The sequence below is a fragment of the Drosophila rhopaloa genome, unplaced genomic scaffold, assembly GCF_018152115.1.
Source record: "Drosophila rhopaloa isolate 14029-0021.01 unplaced genomic scaffold, ASM1815211v1 contig_167, whole genome shotgun sequence".
Taxonomy (NCBI): domain Eukaryota; kingdom Metazoa; phylum Arthropoda; class Insecta; order Diptera; family Drosophilidae; genus Drosophila; species Drosophila rhopaloa.
In genome coordinates this window covers 818907-834358 of record NW_025335047.1, presented here as the reverse complement: position 1 = coordinate 834358, position 15452 = coordinate 818907, and the positions used below count along the sequence as shown (strand labels likewise).

General features: G+C 44.9%; 4 protein-coding genes across 5 annotated transcripts in view; 2 read left to right on the top strand and 2 right to left on the bottom strand.

Moving 5' to 3' along the window:
• Positions 1-121: 121 nt before the first annotated feature.
• Positions 122-1869, bottom strand: LOC108040706 (UDP-glycosyltransferase UGT5; the record flags this gene model as incomplete). The annotated part of the gene is made up of 2 exons (XM_017118275.2): positions 1492-1869; positions 122-1389 (listed from the first exon to the last, which is right to left on the bottom strand). Coding segments are annotated over exons 1-2 (1515 nt in total), but the record flags the coding sequence as incomplete, so codon positions are not given.
• Positions 1870-2403: 534 nt separating this feature from the next.
• LOC108040714 (eIF-2-alpha kinase GCN2) lies at positions 2404-8803 on the top strand. Its single transcript, XM_017118287.1, has 10 exons — positions 2404-2802; positions 2861-3030; positions 3202-3707; positions 3781-4414; positions 4473-5045; positions 5108-5284; positions 5338-5839; positions 5899-6951; positions 7015-7976; positions 8036-8803. The coding sequence occupies exons 1-10, from the start codon at positions 2734-2736 to the stop codon at positions 8160-8162; spliced, it is 4773 nt and encodes a 1590-aa protein (XP_016973776.1). The 5' UTR covers positions 2404-2733; the 3' UTR covers positions 8163-8803.
• LOC108040715 (polyribonucleotide nucleotidyltransferase 1, mitochondrial) lies at positions 8692-11551 on the bottom strand. The gene is made up of 5 exons (XM_017118289.2): positions 11417-11551; positions 11191-11362; positions 10713-11132; positions 9431-10651; positions 8692-9359 (listed from the first exon to the last, which is right to left on the bottom strand). Exons 2-5 carry the CDS (start codon positions 11334-11336, stop codon positions 8831-8833), a joined length of 2316 nt encoding a protein of 771 aa, XP_016973778.1. The 5' UTR covers positions 11337-11362; positions 11417-11551; the 3' UTR covers positions 8692-8830.
• Positions 11552-11956: 405 nt separating this feature from the next.
• The window catches only part of LOC108040712 (G protein-coupled receptor kinase 2), a 49283-nt gene continuing 45787 nt past the window's right edge, over positions 11957-15452 (top strand). For both annotated transcript variants that reach the window (XM_017118282.2, XM_017118280.2), the window contains exon 1: positions 11957-12622. The gene's annotated coding sequence lies outside the window, so the exon portion shown is untranslated. The remainder of the gene's footprint in view (positions 12623-15452) is intronic.

Below are 15452 nucleotides of genomic sequence, written 5' to 3'. Positions count from 1 at the left end.
AAAAATCGATTTTTAGTTGTTTTATAAAATATTGCATTATTTCGTTATAGATGCAATAATTCTTAATTTAATGAACCTTTTTCTTTTGTTTATTTTTTTCGCTTTTAAGTTGTGCCTTTAACTTAAACCTCTTCAAGGTTTTAAATATAAAAATAGATAAAATTCCCAAGGTAACGAGAAAGGCGAGCAAAAAAGTGCCCAGGACATCCAGGCTGTGGTATATAAAGAAGTCCAGTTCCTTGCCGGCTACACTCATATGAGCAGCTCCCTTGTGCCGCAGGACGTAGTGCGTCCACCAGATGGCTGTTTCCATTGGTCCCATGGGCTTGTCCCGATATCTGGCAGCCGTAGTTTTTGCTATGACATCGAAACTCTTCTCAGTGAGCAGCCTTACAATGGTTGAATTGAATTCCTCTGCAGTCATTTCCTGTAGGTTTAAGGTTAAGCCCAGACCCAGTCGTTGAACATGTTCCATATTGCGGAATTGGTCAAAAAGGCAGGGCATGCCCAACATAGGTTTTGCATGGTGAATACTCTCTATAGTGCTCAACAATCCTCCGTGGGTTATAAAGAGTTTTACTTGTGGATGGGCTAGAATATCCTGCTGCGGGAACCATTTGCTAATAAAAACATTCGCGGATGTTCCTGGCAGTTGCTCATCGTCAAATTTCCACAGGACTCGCTGAGGTAGATTGGCAAAGGTATTGAGCAGGACATTTCGGCGATCCTCAGACAGAGATTTGCTTTTGACATTGGTGCCCAGAGAAAAGTAGATGACTCCAGCATCGCCAGCCCCTTGGATAAAGTCCTCCAGTTCCTTGGGTAAAGGCTTCGGATTTTGATCTACATGCAGTCCACCCACTTCAATCATATTCGGGACATATGGACGTGGAGGACCCAGGGTGAAGTGCTGGTTGACCAAAACCAAGGCAAAATTTCGCGGAATCTTAGCTATATTCGGGAAGTACTTCTTTTGGAGAGCCTTCAGTTTTTCTACATGCCGCCATTTATAGTTAATCCAGGAAATAGATTGTTCCACAAACTGTGCCAGACGTCCTCTATAAGTCTCCAGATCGTGAAAATGAGAGTAAGGAGATTGGAGGTACGAATTCGGAGAGCTATTACCAACTAGTTCGTCGATCTTCCAGTCAGTTCCATAGGGAGCCACTCCAATTATGGGGGCCTCCAAGTGGGCTGCAAGACCACAGAGAGCGTCGATCCGCCAAAGATCCGCTATGATCAGGTCGAATGGGGCACTTTTGGGGCTGAGAATCTCTCGACGTACGCCCTCATTATTTAGCACTGTGTCCGTGAGGTTTAGGGAGTATTCGTTAAAAACGTCATTGCTTTGCCAAGTGTTTTTGGAAGTTAATACACGTTTGACGAATTCTAGAAGAATATTTAAAATATAATTCATTCATTCATATTAAAATACTTTCTTAGATGTAAATAGAAACATAAACGAATTTCGTCTATTATTCAATCACGTACCATCAAAATTTTCAAACACTTCCGGAACAGGAACATCGTATATATTCTTTACCGGCTCTTTCAAAGGATACGGATTCACAGAGAATATTTCATGGCCCATGGAGGCCAGACTTTTTAGGTAGGGCAAGACGAAAAAGTAATGTGAAGGACTCGGTATTGGAAACAATGCCAGGATGCGAGAACTTTCCAGGTAACCGGGATGGAAACACACCAGCAGGAAAATCCACAGCATTTTTATACTTGGCATGTTCTTCCCTTCAGGTCCAGTGCAAAACTGATTGGCATAACTCCCAAATTTAAAATTTCGCCGTATAACAGGTTTATCTGTTTTTGCATATCTAACAACAATTTCATTAAACTTTCTTTTTCGCCTCAAGTCGAAGTGATAATGTTTGTTGTCTTGTTCTGGACTCTACACTGACACTTTTTTCTACCTTTTTAATATAACTTTTGGTTTTAGTTTATTGTGGTTAATCGTTCGATTAGTGCCGGTAAAATGAATTTTAAGTTGGAGTAATTCTCAATAAATTTTAAATTTGAAAAGCCATGACTTATTTCAGTGAGAAGCGCACGCCAAAAGATTAAATTTTTTAATCTTTTCGCTAGGGTTCACCCAAAGTTCATTTCCTCAGACTGCCAACGCTATGGAATTTTCTGGTATTTTTTTCGTCGATCAGGGGACCGACGTGAAAAAAAGGCCCGACGAAAAGTGAACGCCAGCTGTTTGCCTCTCGCTCTCTCTCATGACTGGCGTACGATTTTCGTCGATCTGGATACTAGGCTTTAATCTTTTGGCGTGCGCTTCTCACTGAAATAAGGCATGGCTTTTCAAATTTAACAGAGACACCAACCGGTATCGGATACACCAACGTTATCGATACTAGCATCCATGTCTGTAACCGCTATCGAGACTCTCGCACCTCTAGTTCTCAGTACAAAATACGCAAAAAGTTTTATATTACAGGAGAATTCCCAAAAAAGCGCAACAAGTTTACACTTTTACGCAATAATATTTGAGGAATCCAGGGAGTAATCCAATTGGCTTAAACTTCTAGTCGAAAAAGTAACCATAGTAATGCAGAACGCAGATGATTTGGAAACAGCTGGCAGATTCAGAAAAAATTACACCGGCCGCAACTCTTAGAAGCCGGTGAGGAAAGGAGCGAGATCCACCGAACCCAGTATTTAAGAGGCCCAAATGTAGCTAGGAATTAACCACTTCAATAGAGATTTAATGATCAAATGGCGGACGAAATGGCTGCGAAGGAATCTTTCCGCGAGCGCCAAACCCAGGAATTGGAGGTTATAAAGGTAAGCCGCTTATTTGTTGAATAGTGCCTATACTAAGCTAAATTCTTTATTGGAACAGTCCATCTTTGGCCTCGATGTGGAGGACCTAAGACCCCAGACGAATGCTGCACTTTGGAAGCCAACGGACATCAGGATTCAGCTCACCCCGCTAAGAGACTCCTCCAATGGGCTGGAGGCCTACGTCTGCACCAAACTGCATGTCACCTGTCCCTCAAAGTACCCAAAACTGTAAGAAATCATCTTAATAACAGAGTTAACCAAAAGTTGAACTAAGCTTGTCAATGTTTTTCTTAAGAAAAACAATTCCATAAGCATTCACAACTAAAAACAAATAAAAAAACCCTTATAATCCACCAACTAATCCTTGAAATAACATAACTAAACCATGATTTTTCTCAGGCCCCCTAAAATCGCTCTTGAAGAGTCCAAGGGCATGTCGGATCAGCTGCTGGAAGCTCTACGCAACCAACTACAGACCCAATCCCAGGAACTGCGTGGCGAGGTGATGATCTACGAACTGGCCCAGACCGTTCAGGCTTTTCTTCTCGAGCACAACAAGCCGCCTAAGGGGTCCTTCTATGACCAAATGCTACAGGACAAGCAGAAAAGAGACCAGGAGCAACTGGATATACAACGCCAGCGGGAATTCCAACAGCGCCAGACGCTTATCGACGAGGTGGAGCGTCGCAAGGAGATGTTCAAAACGGAGGCTAAAAGACGCGGCGAACCGAGGCGAAGCATGAGCGAGTCCAATCCCCGGCATCCCAGTTCTTCGGAGAGCTCCGAGAACTCATCGCCCTACTATCGAGGTCACATTTACCCCTCCAAATGCCTGGATCACCGGAACACAGAAACGCTGTATTTCCACAAGATGGGCAGGCAAATTCAGCGGGGGAGCTGTGTAGGTGAGATTTTCTCCAGGAAATATAAATATTATTTTAAATGAGAATTTATTAAAAAGTTTCCCATACTTTACAGGTCACTCGCAACGCGGTTGCATTGCCTACACAGGCATTGATATGCACTGCGGCCAGTTGCTCTATATCACCGAGTGGAACATCAAGTACAGCCAACTGGAGCAACCCTGCATCGGCGGCGGAAAGTGTCACTGGGGCAACGAGTCGAAGTGCGTGGGCAGTCATCGTGTGGACGACGTTATCGCCTCTATTGAGAAGCAGGTTGCCGCGTTGGCCCAACTTCAGCACAAAAACCTCGTCTCGTATGAATGCGTTCTCTGCATCAAACGTAAGGAAGGATTACTCGTGTACCTGGTCCAGGATTTCCTCCTCGGCACTAGTGTATTCAGCATTTCCTCCTCGCTGGGTTGGTGCATGGATTTGGATGGCGCACGAGCAGTGACCCGTGGTGTGCTAGATGCTCTAATTTTCCTGCACAACAAGGGCGTATCCCACAGCCTTTTGCTAGACAGCACCGTTTTTATGGACAACACGGGAAACGTGCGCGTCTCGGACTTTTCGCTGGTGCCTAATCTTCTAGAGCTTCTTAGCGGAGCGGGGCAAAGCAGCAGTCGCGGGGACCTGCCCGCCTTAGGTGCCTTAGTAGAGAGCCTCATGCCCACCAACAGCTACGAGATGCGAGACTTTGTGGACAAGTAACTATCTCCGAACAATATGTTATTCCAATCCTAATTCTGTTTTTGTATAATACAGATGCAACTCTGACCGCACGCTTTCTGCTTCGGAGTTGCTGGAGCATCCATTTCTGCGCTTCTTTGTCGACAATGGTCAGCAGCAGCTAATGCAATTACCACAGCAACGGCATCCTGTTCCTGTCCAGCGCACGGGACCCGCCATGCCCTATCAGATACCCACACTGGCTTTGAGTCAATCCCGCTTGAGAACCGAGTTCGAAGTGCTCATGTATTTGGGAAAGGGCGCCTTCGGGGACGTGCTGAAGGTGCGCAACATTCTGGACAACCGGGAGTACGCCATCAAGCGGATACCACTACCTGCGCGAAGTCGTCAGCTGTACAAGAAGATGACGCGGGAGGTGGAGTTGCTTTCACGGCTGAATCACGAGAATGTGGTGAGATACTTCAATAGTTGGATAGAGAGTGTAGATGATGCAGATGCTGCGGAGATGGACAAGTTGCTGGGTGGAGAGTGGTCTCAGAGTCAACAGGAGCTCAGCGTAAAACCCGCAAAGTCGCCACAGCTTGGTCCCACTTTGGAGGAGGATGAGGACGAGGAGGATAGCTCGTCCAGCATGTGGAATGGTTACATGTGATTATAATCCGTTTCTTTCCGATGTAAAGCAAAATAAATACCTGATTCCTCCTCCCTAGACCCACCATGGAGGATTCAGATTCGGATGGCATCGAATTCGTGGACTCCGATGGTAAGGTGGCTGTCTACGATGACGAGGAGAAGGAGGACTCCACCCGAGGTAAGACCAACTCGCCGAGACCGTTGATGCAAGTCATGTACATCCAGATGGAATTCTGTGAGAAATGCACACTGCGGTGAGTTTAAGAAAATATTTTCTTACTATATATAAAAAAATATTCATATTCAGCACCGCCATCGATGACAATCTCTTTGATGACACAGATCGCCTGTGGCGTCTGTTCAGGGAGATCGCCGAGGGTCTTTCGCACATCCACCAGCAGGGAATCATCCATCGGGACCTCAAGCCGGTAAACATCTTCTTGGACTCCCACGATCAGATAAAGATCGGGGACTTTGGCCTGGCCACCACAAGCTTTCTGGCTTTGCAGGCCCACGAGTATGCGGCACCAGTTCCTGTTAACCACATAACTAGTGCGGAGGATGGCACTGGCACAGGAAAGGTGGGCACCACACTCTACGTGGCTCCCGAACTCACAGGGAACGCTTCAAAGTCTGTATACAACCAGAAGGTTGACATGTACACGCTAGGCATAATTTTGTTCGAGATGTGCCAACCTCCTTTCGATACGAGTATGGAGCGGGCTCAAACCATTATGGCCCTACGGAATGTGTCCATTAACATACCGGATGCCATGCTTAAGGATCCGAAATACGAGAAGACAGTGAAGGCAAGTTAAACCTTCCTTAAGGAAATACCAATGTGCTTTACTCTTGAATTATCTTCCAGATGCTTCAATGGCTGCTCAATCACGATCCCGCCCAGAGACCTACGGCCGAGGAGCTTCTAGTCTCGGACCTAGTGCCACCAGCCCAATTGGAGGCTAATGAGCTGCAGGAGATGCTGCGTCACGCCCTCGCGAATCCACAGAGCAAGGCATACAAGAACCTGGTGGCACGATGCCTCCAACAGGAGAGCGACGAGGTTTTGGAGCACACTTACCACTTGGGGAGCAGTAGGGCGATGAAATCCTGGAACTCGGCCATCATAATCGACGATATAGTATCGCTCAATCCCGTGATTGAGTTCGTCAAGGCGAAGGTCGTGAATCTATTCCGCAAACATGGAGCCATCGAAGTGGACTCTCCACTCCTGTCGCCACTGTCCGCCAGGAACAGCAGTGCCAATGCGAACGCGAATGCCGTTCACCTAATGACTCACTCGGGTTGTGTGGTGGTGTTGCCCTGCGACCTGCGCACCCAGTTCGCCCGCCACGTCACCATGAACGGGGTAAATCTCATTCGGCGCTATTGTGTGGACCGTGTTTATCGCGAGGAGCGGGTGTTCAACTTCCACCCGAAGCAGAGCTACGAGTGCTCCTTTGACATCATTGCCCCCACAACTGGCAGTCACCTGGTAGATGCGGAACTTCTGTCGCTGGCCTTTGAGATCACCAGCGAACTGCCGCGTCTGCGTGAAAAGAATCTTACGATACGCATGAACCACACGAATCTTCTAAGGGCCATCCTCATTTTCTGCAATGTACCCAAAGCGCAGTATGGAGCTCTTTTTGAGGGGACCATGGACTTTATCGAATCCCGTATCTCCCGTTTCCAATTCCACTCGAGCATCACGGGTATTATGGAAAAATCGAGAACCTCTGCGCAAACCTTAATGGACATGTTGTTGTCCAACTTTTTGCTAACTGGATCCAGAAGCACCGTGGATGATTCGGCTTTAAAATCCCTGATGCGCGGAAAGGGTGAAGCAGCTTCACTGGCGAGAGGAGCTTTGAGGGAACTGGAGACTGTTGTGGGATTGGCTTACAGTTTAGGTGTGAAGGTGAGTTATTTATCAGGCCACACCTTGAGTTACCTCTTTTTCACTATACCCATCCTCTTTCAGTGCCCCATTCACATATGGGCTGGTCTGCCCATCAGCTTCGATCGTGCCAGCAGCGGTGGGATCGTGTGGCAGATGACGGCTGACCTGAAACCCAATCGCTCTGGTCATCCTTCGGTTCTGGCGGTGGGTGAGAGATACGATGCCATGCTGCACGAATTCCAAAGACAGGCGCAGAGCTTTAATCCCTCATTGTCCACACGTGGGGTTCTGAGTGGAGCTGGCTTGTCTTTTTCATTGGACAAACTGGTAGCTGCTGTGGGTGTGGAATACGCCAAGGATTGCCGGGCCATTGACGTGGGCATTTGTGTGTGTGGGTCTCGTCCGCCGCTCAAAGATGTGACCTACATTATGCGCCTGCTTTGGTCGGTGGGCATCCGATGTGGCATTGTGGAAGCCGCGAGCGAATTAGGGGACGAGGCACAGGATTTGGCGCGGCTTGGAGCTCTGCATGTCATCCTGGTGGCGGAGAATGGCTCACTGAGAGTAAGGTCTTTTGAGAGGGAACGTTTCCAGGAGCGGCATCTAACGAGAGCCGAACTGGTGGAGTTTATCGAAAAGCTGCTGAGGACAGAAGCGACTACGGTGGACAACTCCAGTCAATTGTCCAACTTGAGTACTGGCGACAACAGGAGCAGTGGTGGCCGGGAAAGGGAGCGAGGCGAGAACGGACTTAGCACATCCGCCTCGAATGCCACAATCAAGAACAGCTACAGCCAGTTGCCGAATCTACAGGTCACGTTCCTTACACACGACAAGCCAACGGCAAATTACAAGAGGCGTCTGGAGAACCAAGTGGCCCAGCAGATGGGCTCCACTCTAGCCCAGTTCCTTAAAAAGGAGACGTTTGTGGTGGTGGTGGTGGAGTTGCCGCCGGCGGTTGTAAATGCCATTGTGGGTGCCATTAATCCCCGAGAAATACGAAAAAAAGAGACTGAACTGGAAATCAATTTTGTGATCGAGCGGTAAGTTTTTGTACCTCTTAATTTTGTTCCAATTTATAACGGGCTTTATCGAATTAAAGATTTCCGAAATACAAACGCTATATATCCGAGATAAACGACGAGGTTGAGGACTATCTGAGCGATGCCAAGACTCCAATAGTGGCCTTGTACAGCATTTCCGATTCCTACTACCGCGTCATCATCTAACCCACACCAAATGCTTAGAATCGGCGAGACTACTTAGTAGATACGCCCCTAGGTTAAATTTTCTAGTGTCACAAATTATTTCTGGCCAAAATTCTACTTATTAGTTGTATTCTCCGATGCCATTTTTCGAATCAAAATTCGTTTCTATAAGTACATCGAATTGCTTGGAACCGGAATTTATGAGATTTTACCGTTCTGATAGAAGGAACCATATTCTGCCAATTCATGTAATGTCTTTGTAATGAGAGTTCTAATTTATAAGCTCATAGATAATATCTTACTTGGTTAAAAGTAAAAACCCTTACTGAGGAATAGTTAAAAACTAAAAATGCTAATTCAAATTGTAGAAATATATTTTAACAACATAGATTGGTCAAAGACTTTAAGTATCAGACTTCAAAGGAGTATACTTGCATATAGAGACTTTAACTTAAGTTGAAAGAAAAAGAGCTGGAAATTAAAAACTCCCACAATCCTGGTTTGTTATTCAGCAATAGCATAACCAATGTCTACAGAAGACGGTCAAAGATTCAAGTCTTCATCCATATTTTATATACGTACAAGTTTTAAACACGAAATATTAAGCATACAATAAAGTTGCATGTGTTGAATGTGTCTTCCCGCAGGGGAAACATAACAAACGAGAACTGTACAAGTGTCTCCATATCTCACGCTCCGTTCTCTCCGGCAGATTTGTTGAGTGAGCGCGGGATTCCCAGGGCAGGTCCTTGGAGAACCTTTCGCGAGAGTCGCATGAAGCCGGAGACGGGATCGCGGCCGAAGTACTTCACCTGGATCTCCTGACCCACTTCCAGGTTCAAGGCTGATGGATGCGCGATCTTGCGCTGATCTAGCTGTGAGTTGTGCAGCAGAGCGGGCGGCATACTGGGGTACAGGATCACCATTACTCCAGTGTCCCGCATCTCTGTGATTTTGGCAGTGTAGATTCCGCCGAACTCCAAGTCCGGCACTCGCTCCTTCACCATGTAACCCTCGATCAGCTCCTTGGCCTCGTCCATGGCCGCTTGAGAAGGGGCAAATACGTTGAAGTGTGTCTCATCGGCAGCCGTGAGAGACGCGCCCGTCTCTAGGTAAATGCGCTTCATGTGAAGACCACTGGGACCGATCAACTGCGCTCGCTGCTGAGGCTCCACGGTAAGGGTTTCACTTACTGGCCAGCTTTCCTTGGGGTATTTGCTGGAAGATCGATGAATGATGATTGTGGGATAAGATATTGAGTTAATACTTAATGTTAAAGTTATACTCACCGCGGCTCCCTGATAGCGTCCCCCATGATGTCCAGTATCTTGGACTTGGCATCGGTGGCCTTCTGCAGCGATTCCATCACAACCTTCAGAGGAATGCCCGGGATCTTAAGATCAGCCTGGATGGCTGTGAAGCCCTTCCGGGTACCCGCCACCTTCATGTCCATGTCGCCCATGTAGTCCTCGATGCCCAGAATGTCGGTGAGGATGCGGTAGTCCTTCAGATGCTTGGTGTCCTCGTTCTCGAACTTGGTCACCAGGCCAATGGCCACTCCTGCTGCCGGAGCACTTACTGGAACTCCGGCGTCCATTAAAGCCAGGGATCCACCACAAACGCTGGCCATGCTGCTGCTGCCATTGGATTCTAGAACTTCGGAGGTGAGTCTCACAGTGAAGGGGTAGTCATTAGGCAGAGTGGGTAGCAGGGATTTTTCCGCCAAAGCTCCATGTCCCAGTTCCCGACGACCCACTGGGCCAATCCGACCCACCTCACCCGTTGCGTATGGTGGAAACTCGTAGTGGAGCATAAAGTTCTTGGCCTTGAGGCCACCGCTTTCTAAGGCAGCCAGCGAGTCGAGCTTCATAGCGCTTTCCGGCGAGTCCAAACTAACTGTGCAGAAGACCTGCGTCTGACCTCGCTGGAATAAGGCGGACCCGTGGAGCGGCTTGTACATGTCTACCTGGCAGGAAATGTTCCTCAATTGATCGAAGTCCCGTCCATCGCAACGCAGTCCCCGCTCGAAGATTAGCTCACGGAAGATGGCTCTGCAGGCCTGATTAAACTGCTCGCCAATTTGCGATGGTTCTGTGTCCGGGAAGGAACTCCACACCTTGTCGATCACGTTAGACCGCACCTCGTTCACCGCGTTATCCCGTGAGATCTTGTCGTGCTGCGCATCCTGGAAGATTTCCCTTAGCCGCATCTCGCACATGCTCTTCACTGCCTGCTCCAGTTCGGGATCCACCTGAGATGCCGATTCCACTTCGCGTTTTTGCCTGCCGTAGGCCTTCTGAAGCCGCTCGATTTCATGGATGATGAACTGGGCTTCCCGTGTGCCTTGTTTAATGGCCTTAAGGAGGTCCTGTTGGAGCACTACATTACCCTTGCCCTCCAGCATGACCACGAGGTTTTGTTTGGTGGCGGAGACTACCAAATCGAGCTGAGATGACTGCAGCTCCCGGCGGGTTGGATTGATCAGCACCTCGCCGTCGCAAAGGCCAACGCTGGAGGAGATTAAAGTGGGAATTCGTTACTTTCTAACTTTGAGTCTATACAATTACTTACCGCACTGCTCCTATGGGTCCGTTCCAGGGAATGTCACTTATGGACAGAGCCATTGAAGCCGCATTTATGGCCAAGATATCAGGACTGTGAACCGCATCCATGGCCAGCATATTGCACACCAGTTGGGTCTCCGTCCGGTAATCTTTGTGAAACAGTGGACGCAGTGAGCGGTCAATCAGGCGGGCGGACAGAATCTCCTTCTCCGAGGGACCCAGTTCACGACGCATAAAGTTCATGGGTATCCTTCCGGAGGCGGCGTTCTTAAGCCTGTAGTCGACCACTAAGGGCATAAATCCCTGGCCAGGATTGGGCTTCGATTTTGCCACTGCGGTGACCATTACAGCGGTGTCGCCCATTTGGCAAACGGCAGTACCATTGGCAAATCTCGCCAGGCGGCCGGAGCTGAAGGTCATGTTACGTCTGCGGAGGATTGGGTAATTTGCAAAGTCTGGACTCGAGGTGGAGGGCACGTACTCACCCATTGCTGAAGTTCACCTCCACGGAGGGCGCTTCTCCGGCGGAACTGCTCTGGATTCTTCTTTTTGGACTGGAACTTGAAGAACTTAGGCATCTCAGGCGATAATTGAGCAGCTTCAGCGTTTTTCTAGTAAAAATCATGGCCATTACCTAAAAGTGCCGGTTAATTCCGGCTAAGGCGTTGTTCAGTACCCTCTACAGGGTAAATATTAAAAATATATATTTACTTTCGAAACTTTTGAATTGGCAATTTTTTATGCGATTTAATAAAAATCAAATTAATTTAAAGTTTATTAAAAACATTTCTTAGAAATAAAATGCCTTTTTAAATTAAGGTAGTGTGTCCAACATGTGTGCGGGTGGCGTTGCCACATATCATTACAAAAAAATAGCTAGCTAAAAAAATTGCTTATATAAAGTTCGCCTTTAAACTTATTAAATAAGTATTAAATTTATAAACAAAGTTACTAATTCTTACAATAAATTAATTTATTTAAGTCAGTGTGTCATAAATAAAACTTTTCTTTTTCTGGCTTATTTATTTTTCAGGAAAATATTGCTACGTTTAAAAACTTTAATAATGTTTAAAAACGTAGAAGCCATTTATAATTTACGTAAATATTTTTAAATATTGTTTGCAAAATCGAATTGCCGTAAAGTTCAACTCCCTGGTTCAAGTCCCGGCTAAACATGTTATCGATAAATACTCATATTTTCGTTATACATAATAAGCAATTGTATGATTTTATCACTCTTTGGAGGTCGGTCACACCGTACTCATATTTTTCCGAAAGCAGACATTTCGCGGATCAATTCAATCGCTTGTGCAAAAAGCCCAATTGTATCGCCGTCGTGTACCGCTCTTAGAACGCAGCCAATCCGAAAACCTGACCAAAGTTGATTGTTTTCCGGGCCGCTCCAAATAAAATCTTAAAATCTATCGCCGTATTTTCCTCGCATTCTTTCTGTCAGCGAAACGCCGCGTGTGTAGTTGTGTGTGTGTGTGTGAGTGTGAGAGCACACTTGTATGTGTGTAAGTTTTGGTGAGAGCCGCAACAACAAAAACAAGAGAAAAGAAAACCAAAATCGACAAATGCGGTCAAATTGAAAAGAAAAACAAAAAATCAAAGAGTATTTCTCGTGCAAAGCCAAAAAAGCAAGGTCTAATAGAGGCAGAAAACAAAAAAAACGCAGATTTCTTAAAGGAATAGCCGGAAAATTGACCACTAGGCGTGTCGCTGCTTCTTCTTTTTTGAAATTGTTTATGCTGCGATTGCCGTAGTGTGCAAAAGAGAGACAAAGAGAGAGAGAGGGAGATAAAGAAGGGTCTTATCAACGACCGCTTTCTTATCAGAATCCGCAGATCAGTTGCGAAAATTCAAATCCATAGAAAAGGCATATAAAGCAGTTAAAATAGAACATATAACAATCAGGTGAGTCTAATTAATCAGGTTAAAATCACCCTTTTTTCTCATTACTGTCACACCTCATTAGCTGTCTCCCTCTGTTGCGCTTAAGTACTTACAGTACTTATTTACACACACGTTTGCGTTGTCTCTCTTGCCTAATTAATTGCATTAATGCCACAGGACTCGCGCAATCCCTTTTCCCTACTGCCAATCGATTTAAAAGTGAAAGCACTCGGAAATGCTTATCAATGGTTCTTCTTCTTACTGTTTGCTTGCAGTACATACATATGCAGACCAAACAAACAAATGCACAATATACATAATGAAAATTCTTATTATTTATTGTCACTTTGTTGCCTCACCTTTGACACCCAAAAAGGGCCGATCGATAAATATATAAAACTGAAATTATTTATTTACTATAATATTAATTAATTAATCAATATGCCAGTTTCGTTTTAACCCTGATCCAATTCTGAAAAAATTTCAGTTATAAAATCCCCCAAAATAATAGAGATTGATAACCAAGTTATAAAAAATTTGTTTTAATTCATTTAGATGTTTTGTAATCTTCCCCTTATTCTGATTCATATTTTAAAAATTTCATGATTATTGCTCACATGAAAAAATATTAGAAAGTTTAGTGACTAATGTAAACAAAGCATCTTAGTGGGATAAATTGCGTTCAAAATTCGTAATTTTTATATATAGTCTCTGTTCCTTAGAATACTTATATTTTTAAGCAAGTTAAGTAAAAAGTTACATTAATTATTTTAAATAAAAAACCAGAGTTTATTTACCCTTCTTTTTCTAGAATATTATTAACCCCCAACCTAAAAAAAACCAATCTGCTTGCGTTGCTCGCATTTTAAAAATCTGTATTTTTATAGCAAAAACATCAAACTAAGAACTCAAACCAATTAGAGAAACCATTTTGAAATCACCATAAATCAGCTTCGTTCCCGGCAGGGTAATAAATTCCCGTTTGCATTTGCAGCTGACAAATGAGACCCATTAAAAATAGTTTTTTCCGAAAGCAAAACTTTTCACCGCATTTTTCAAGGGTGACCCTCGCCATGATTTCGATTTATTTTTCTTATCGCCTTTGAATTTCTAGTTGTTTTTTCTGTGGGACGTCATTGGCAGCCGGGTGTCCCTGATTGTTCCAGAATCGCCGGCTGCATAATTAAGACGAGCTCGACATTTTGCTGATAAACGTTTCCGCTTTTCATCGGAGAAGTCAATGTGTCATTTACAGAAGAACTGCAGATGGCTAAAGTCCAACATCTCTGATGTGTGACCCCATGTGGCGCCCTTTTCAACTGTCAGGTCGAAACTATTGTTTCGAGCGGTTTGCGTCACAGTTTATCGACTCAAACTTGAACTCGAACCCGAACCCGCAACCCATTCCCTTTGGGTGACGTAGGCAATTGACAGAAACATGTGTATCCTGTATATGCTGTGCCCAGACAATAATAAACCATCAGTTCCAACCCCATGGGCAAATAAACCCCAATCGAATATTATTATCAATGAGGGCAGGACCCAAACAACGAACCCCATTTAGTGCGAGGAGGGTTGGCCACATGCTGCTCTTCCCTTGGCAGGATATCATCGCCTGGACTGCAACCCAACCCGCTGGTTGGATCCAAATCCTGGCCACGCCCACATGCCATCATCATCGTCGCTTTCTGCGCTAATTTGGCGCGACTTTGACACTTGTTAGCCAATATGTTTTTGGCTCGTGTTAATGGCCCAACGGGAATTGATATTAATTGCCCCGAACGCCTCCGCACGCAGGCCAAAATGGGCGTGGTCTTTGGTCAATATGGAAGTCCCTAGAAAAAAAACAGAAAACAGAAATGCCCCGAAAATCAGCTTAAATCAATTTTTTGTGGTCGCCGCCTTTGTTCACTCTCTTGACTTGCCCCAAAATCGGCTTAACAAGTTTTGGTGCCTGTTTTTCCTGTGGCTTTTACTTTTATAAAGAGCTAAGGTCCCCTTGTTCAATATAATTAATCCAGCACCCCTTGATTGAGAACATGGGAATTTCCTTGTCTTTAAGAAAGGCAATTATCCTTACCATTTTTCGAGGCAGTGAAAACTGAAAACGCTCAAGAGGTTTCAATTTTTCCCAGCCCTGCTTTTTTTCTTTTATGTTCCCTAATAAAACTAAATTCAATTAGAACTTGCAGTTGAAGTTCCTTGTGCGTGTGGAAAAAGTTGAAATGAAATGTGAGAAAAGTTTTGTGGAATATGTCGGAAAAGTGAAAGAGGGATGAGTGTAAATGGGCTAGGGCACACGGCCTTATTAGTTTCCAAAGGAAGAAGTATCTTAAGGGCATGCAAATTTAATAGAATCACTCCAAGTAAAAAGCAATTTAATGATGGTGGCTGCTTTGCTTAATTTAAAATGGATGAAAAGGATGCTCCTTTGTATAGATAATTTATAATGGGCTTGTATATAAATACAGTTTTTGGTAAATTTACCTCTTAAGTACACTATTAGGTCTCGAAAATACATTAAATCCAGGGAACTCAAAGTCTTTGATCTAAAGGTTTTTATATATATCATATTCGCTTAGGTTTTCGATATTGGTTATAATTTTGTATCTATTCTGGTACGGGTAATCAAATAAACTGTAAAAAGTCTTTTAAAAATTGCAAGATTGTTTTATTGTAGTATTTCCAATCTAAATTCAATCGAATCTGCTTAATTTTATAGTACATCAATTCCCTCTTCTCAGCAGAGTAGAATTAATTCATAATGGCCTCTCTTTCCTCCACTTTCCAAGGGCTTATTTATTCCACTTTTATAGGCGAAGCGCATTGAAGACGAACATCTGAGCCCACC

Coding starts and splice junctions, on each gene's coding strand:
- LOC108040714 (XM_017118287.1), top strand. CDS start 2,734: ATGGCGGACGAAATGGCTGCGAAGGAATCTTTCCGCGAGCGCCAAACC. Junction 3,708..3,780: donor TCAGCGGGGGAGCTGTGTAG/GTGAGATTTTCT, acceptor CATACTTTACAG/GTCACTCGCAACGCGGTTGC. Junction 4,415..4,472: donor ATGCGAGACTTTGTGGACAA/GTAACTATCTCC, acceptor TGTATAATACAG/ATGCAACTCTGACCGCACGC.
- LOC108040715 (XM_017118289.2), bottom strand. CDS start 11,336: ATGGCCATGATTTTTACTAGAAAAACGCTGAAGCTGCTCAATTATCGC. Junction 11,133..11,190: donor GAGGTGAACTTCAGCAATGG/GTGAGTACGTGC, acceptor AATCCTCCGCAG/ACGTAACATGACCTTCAGCT. Junction 9,360..9,430: donor GACGCTATCAGGGAGCCGCG/GTGAGTATAACT, acceptor TCGATCTTCCAG/CAAATACCCCAAGGAAAGCT.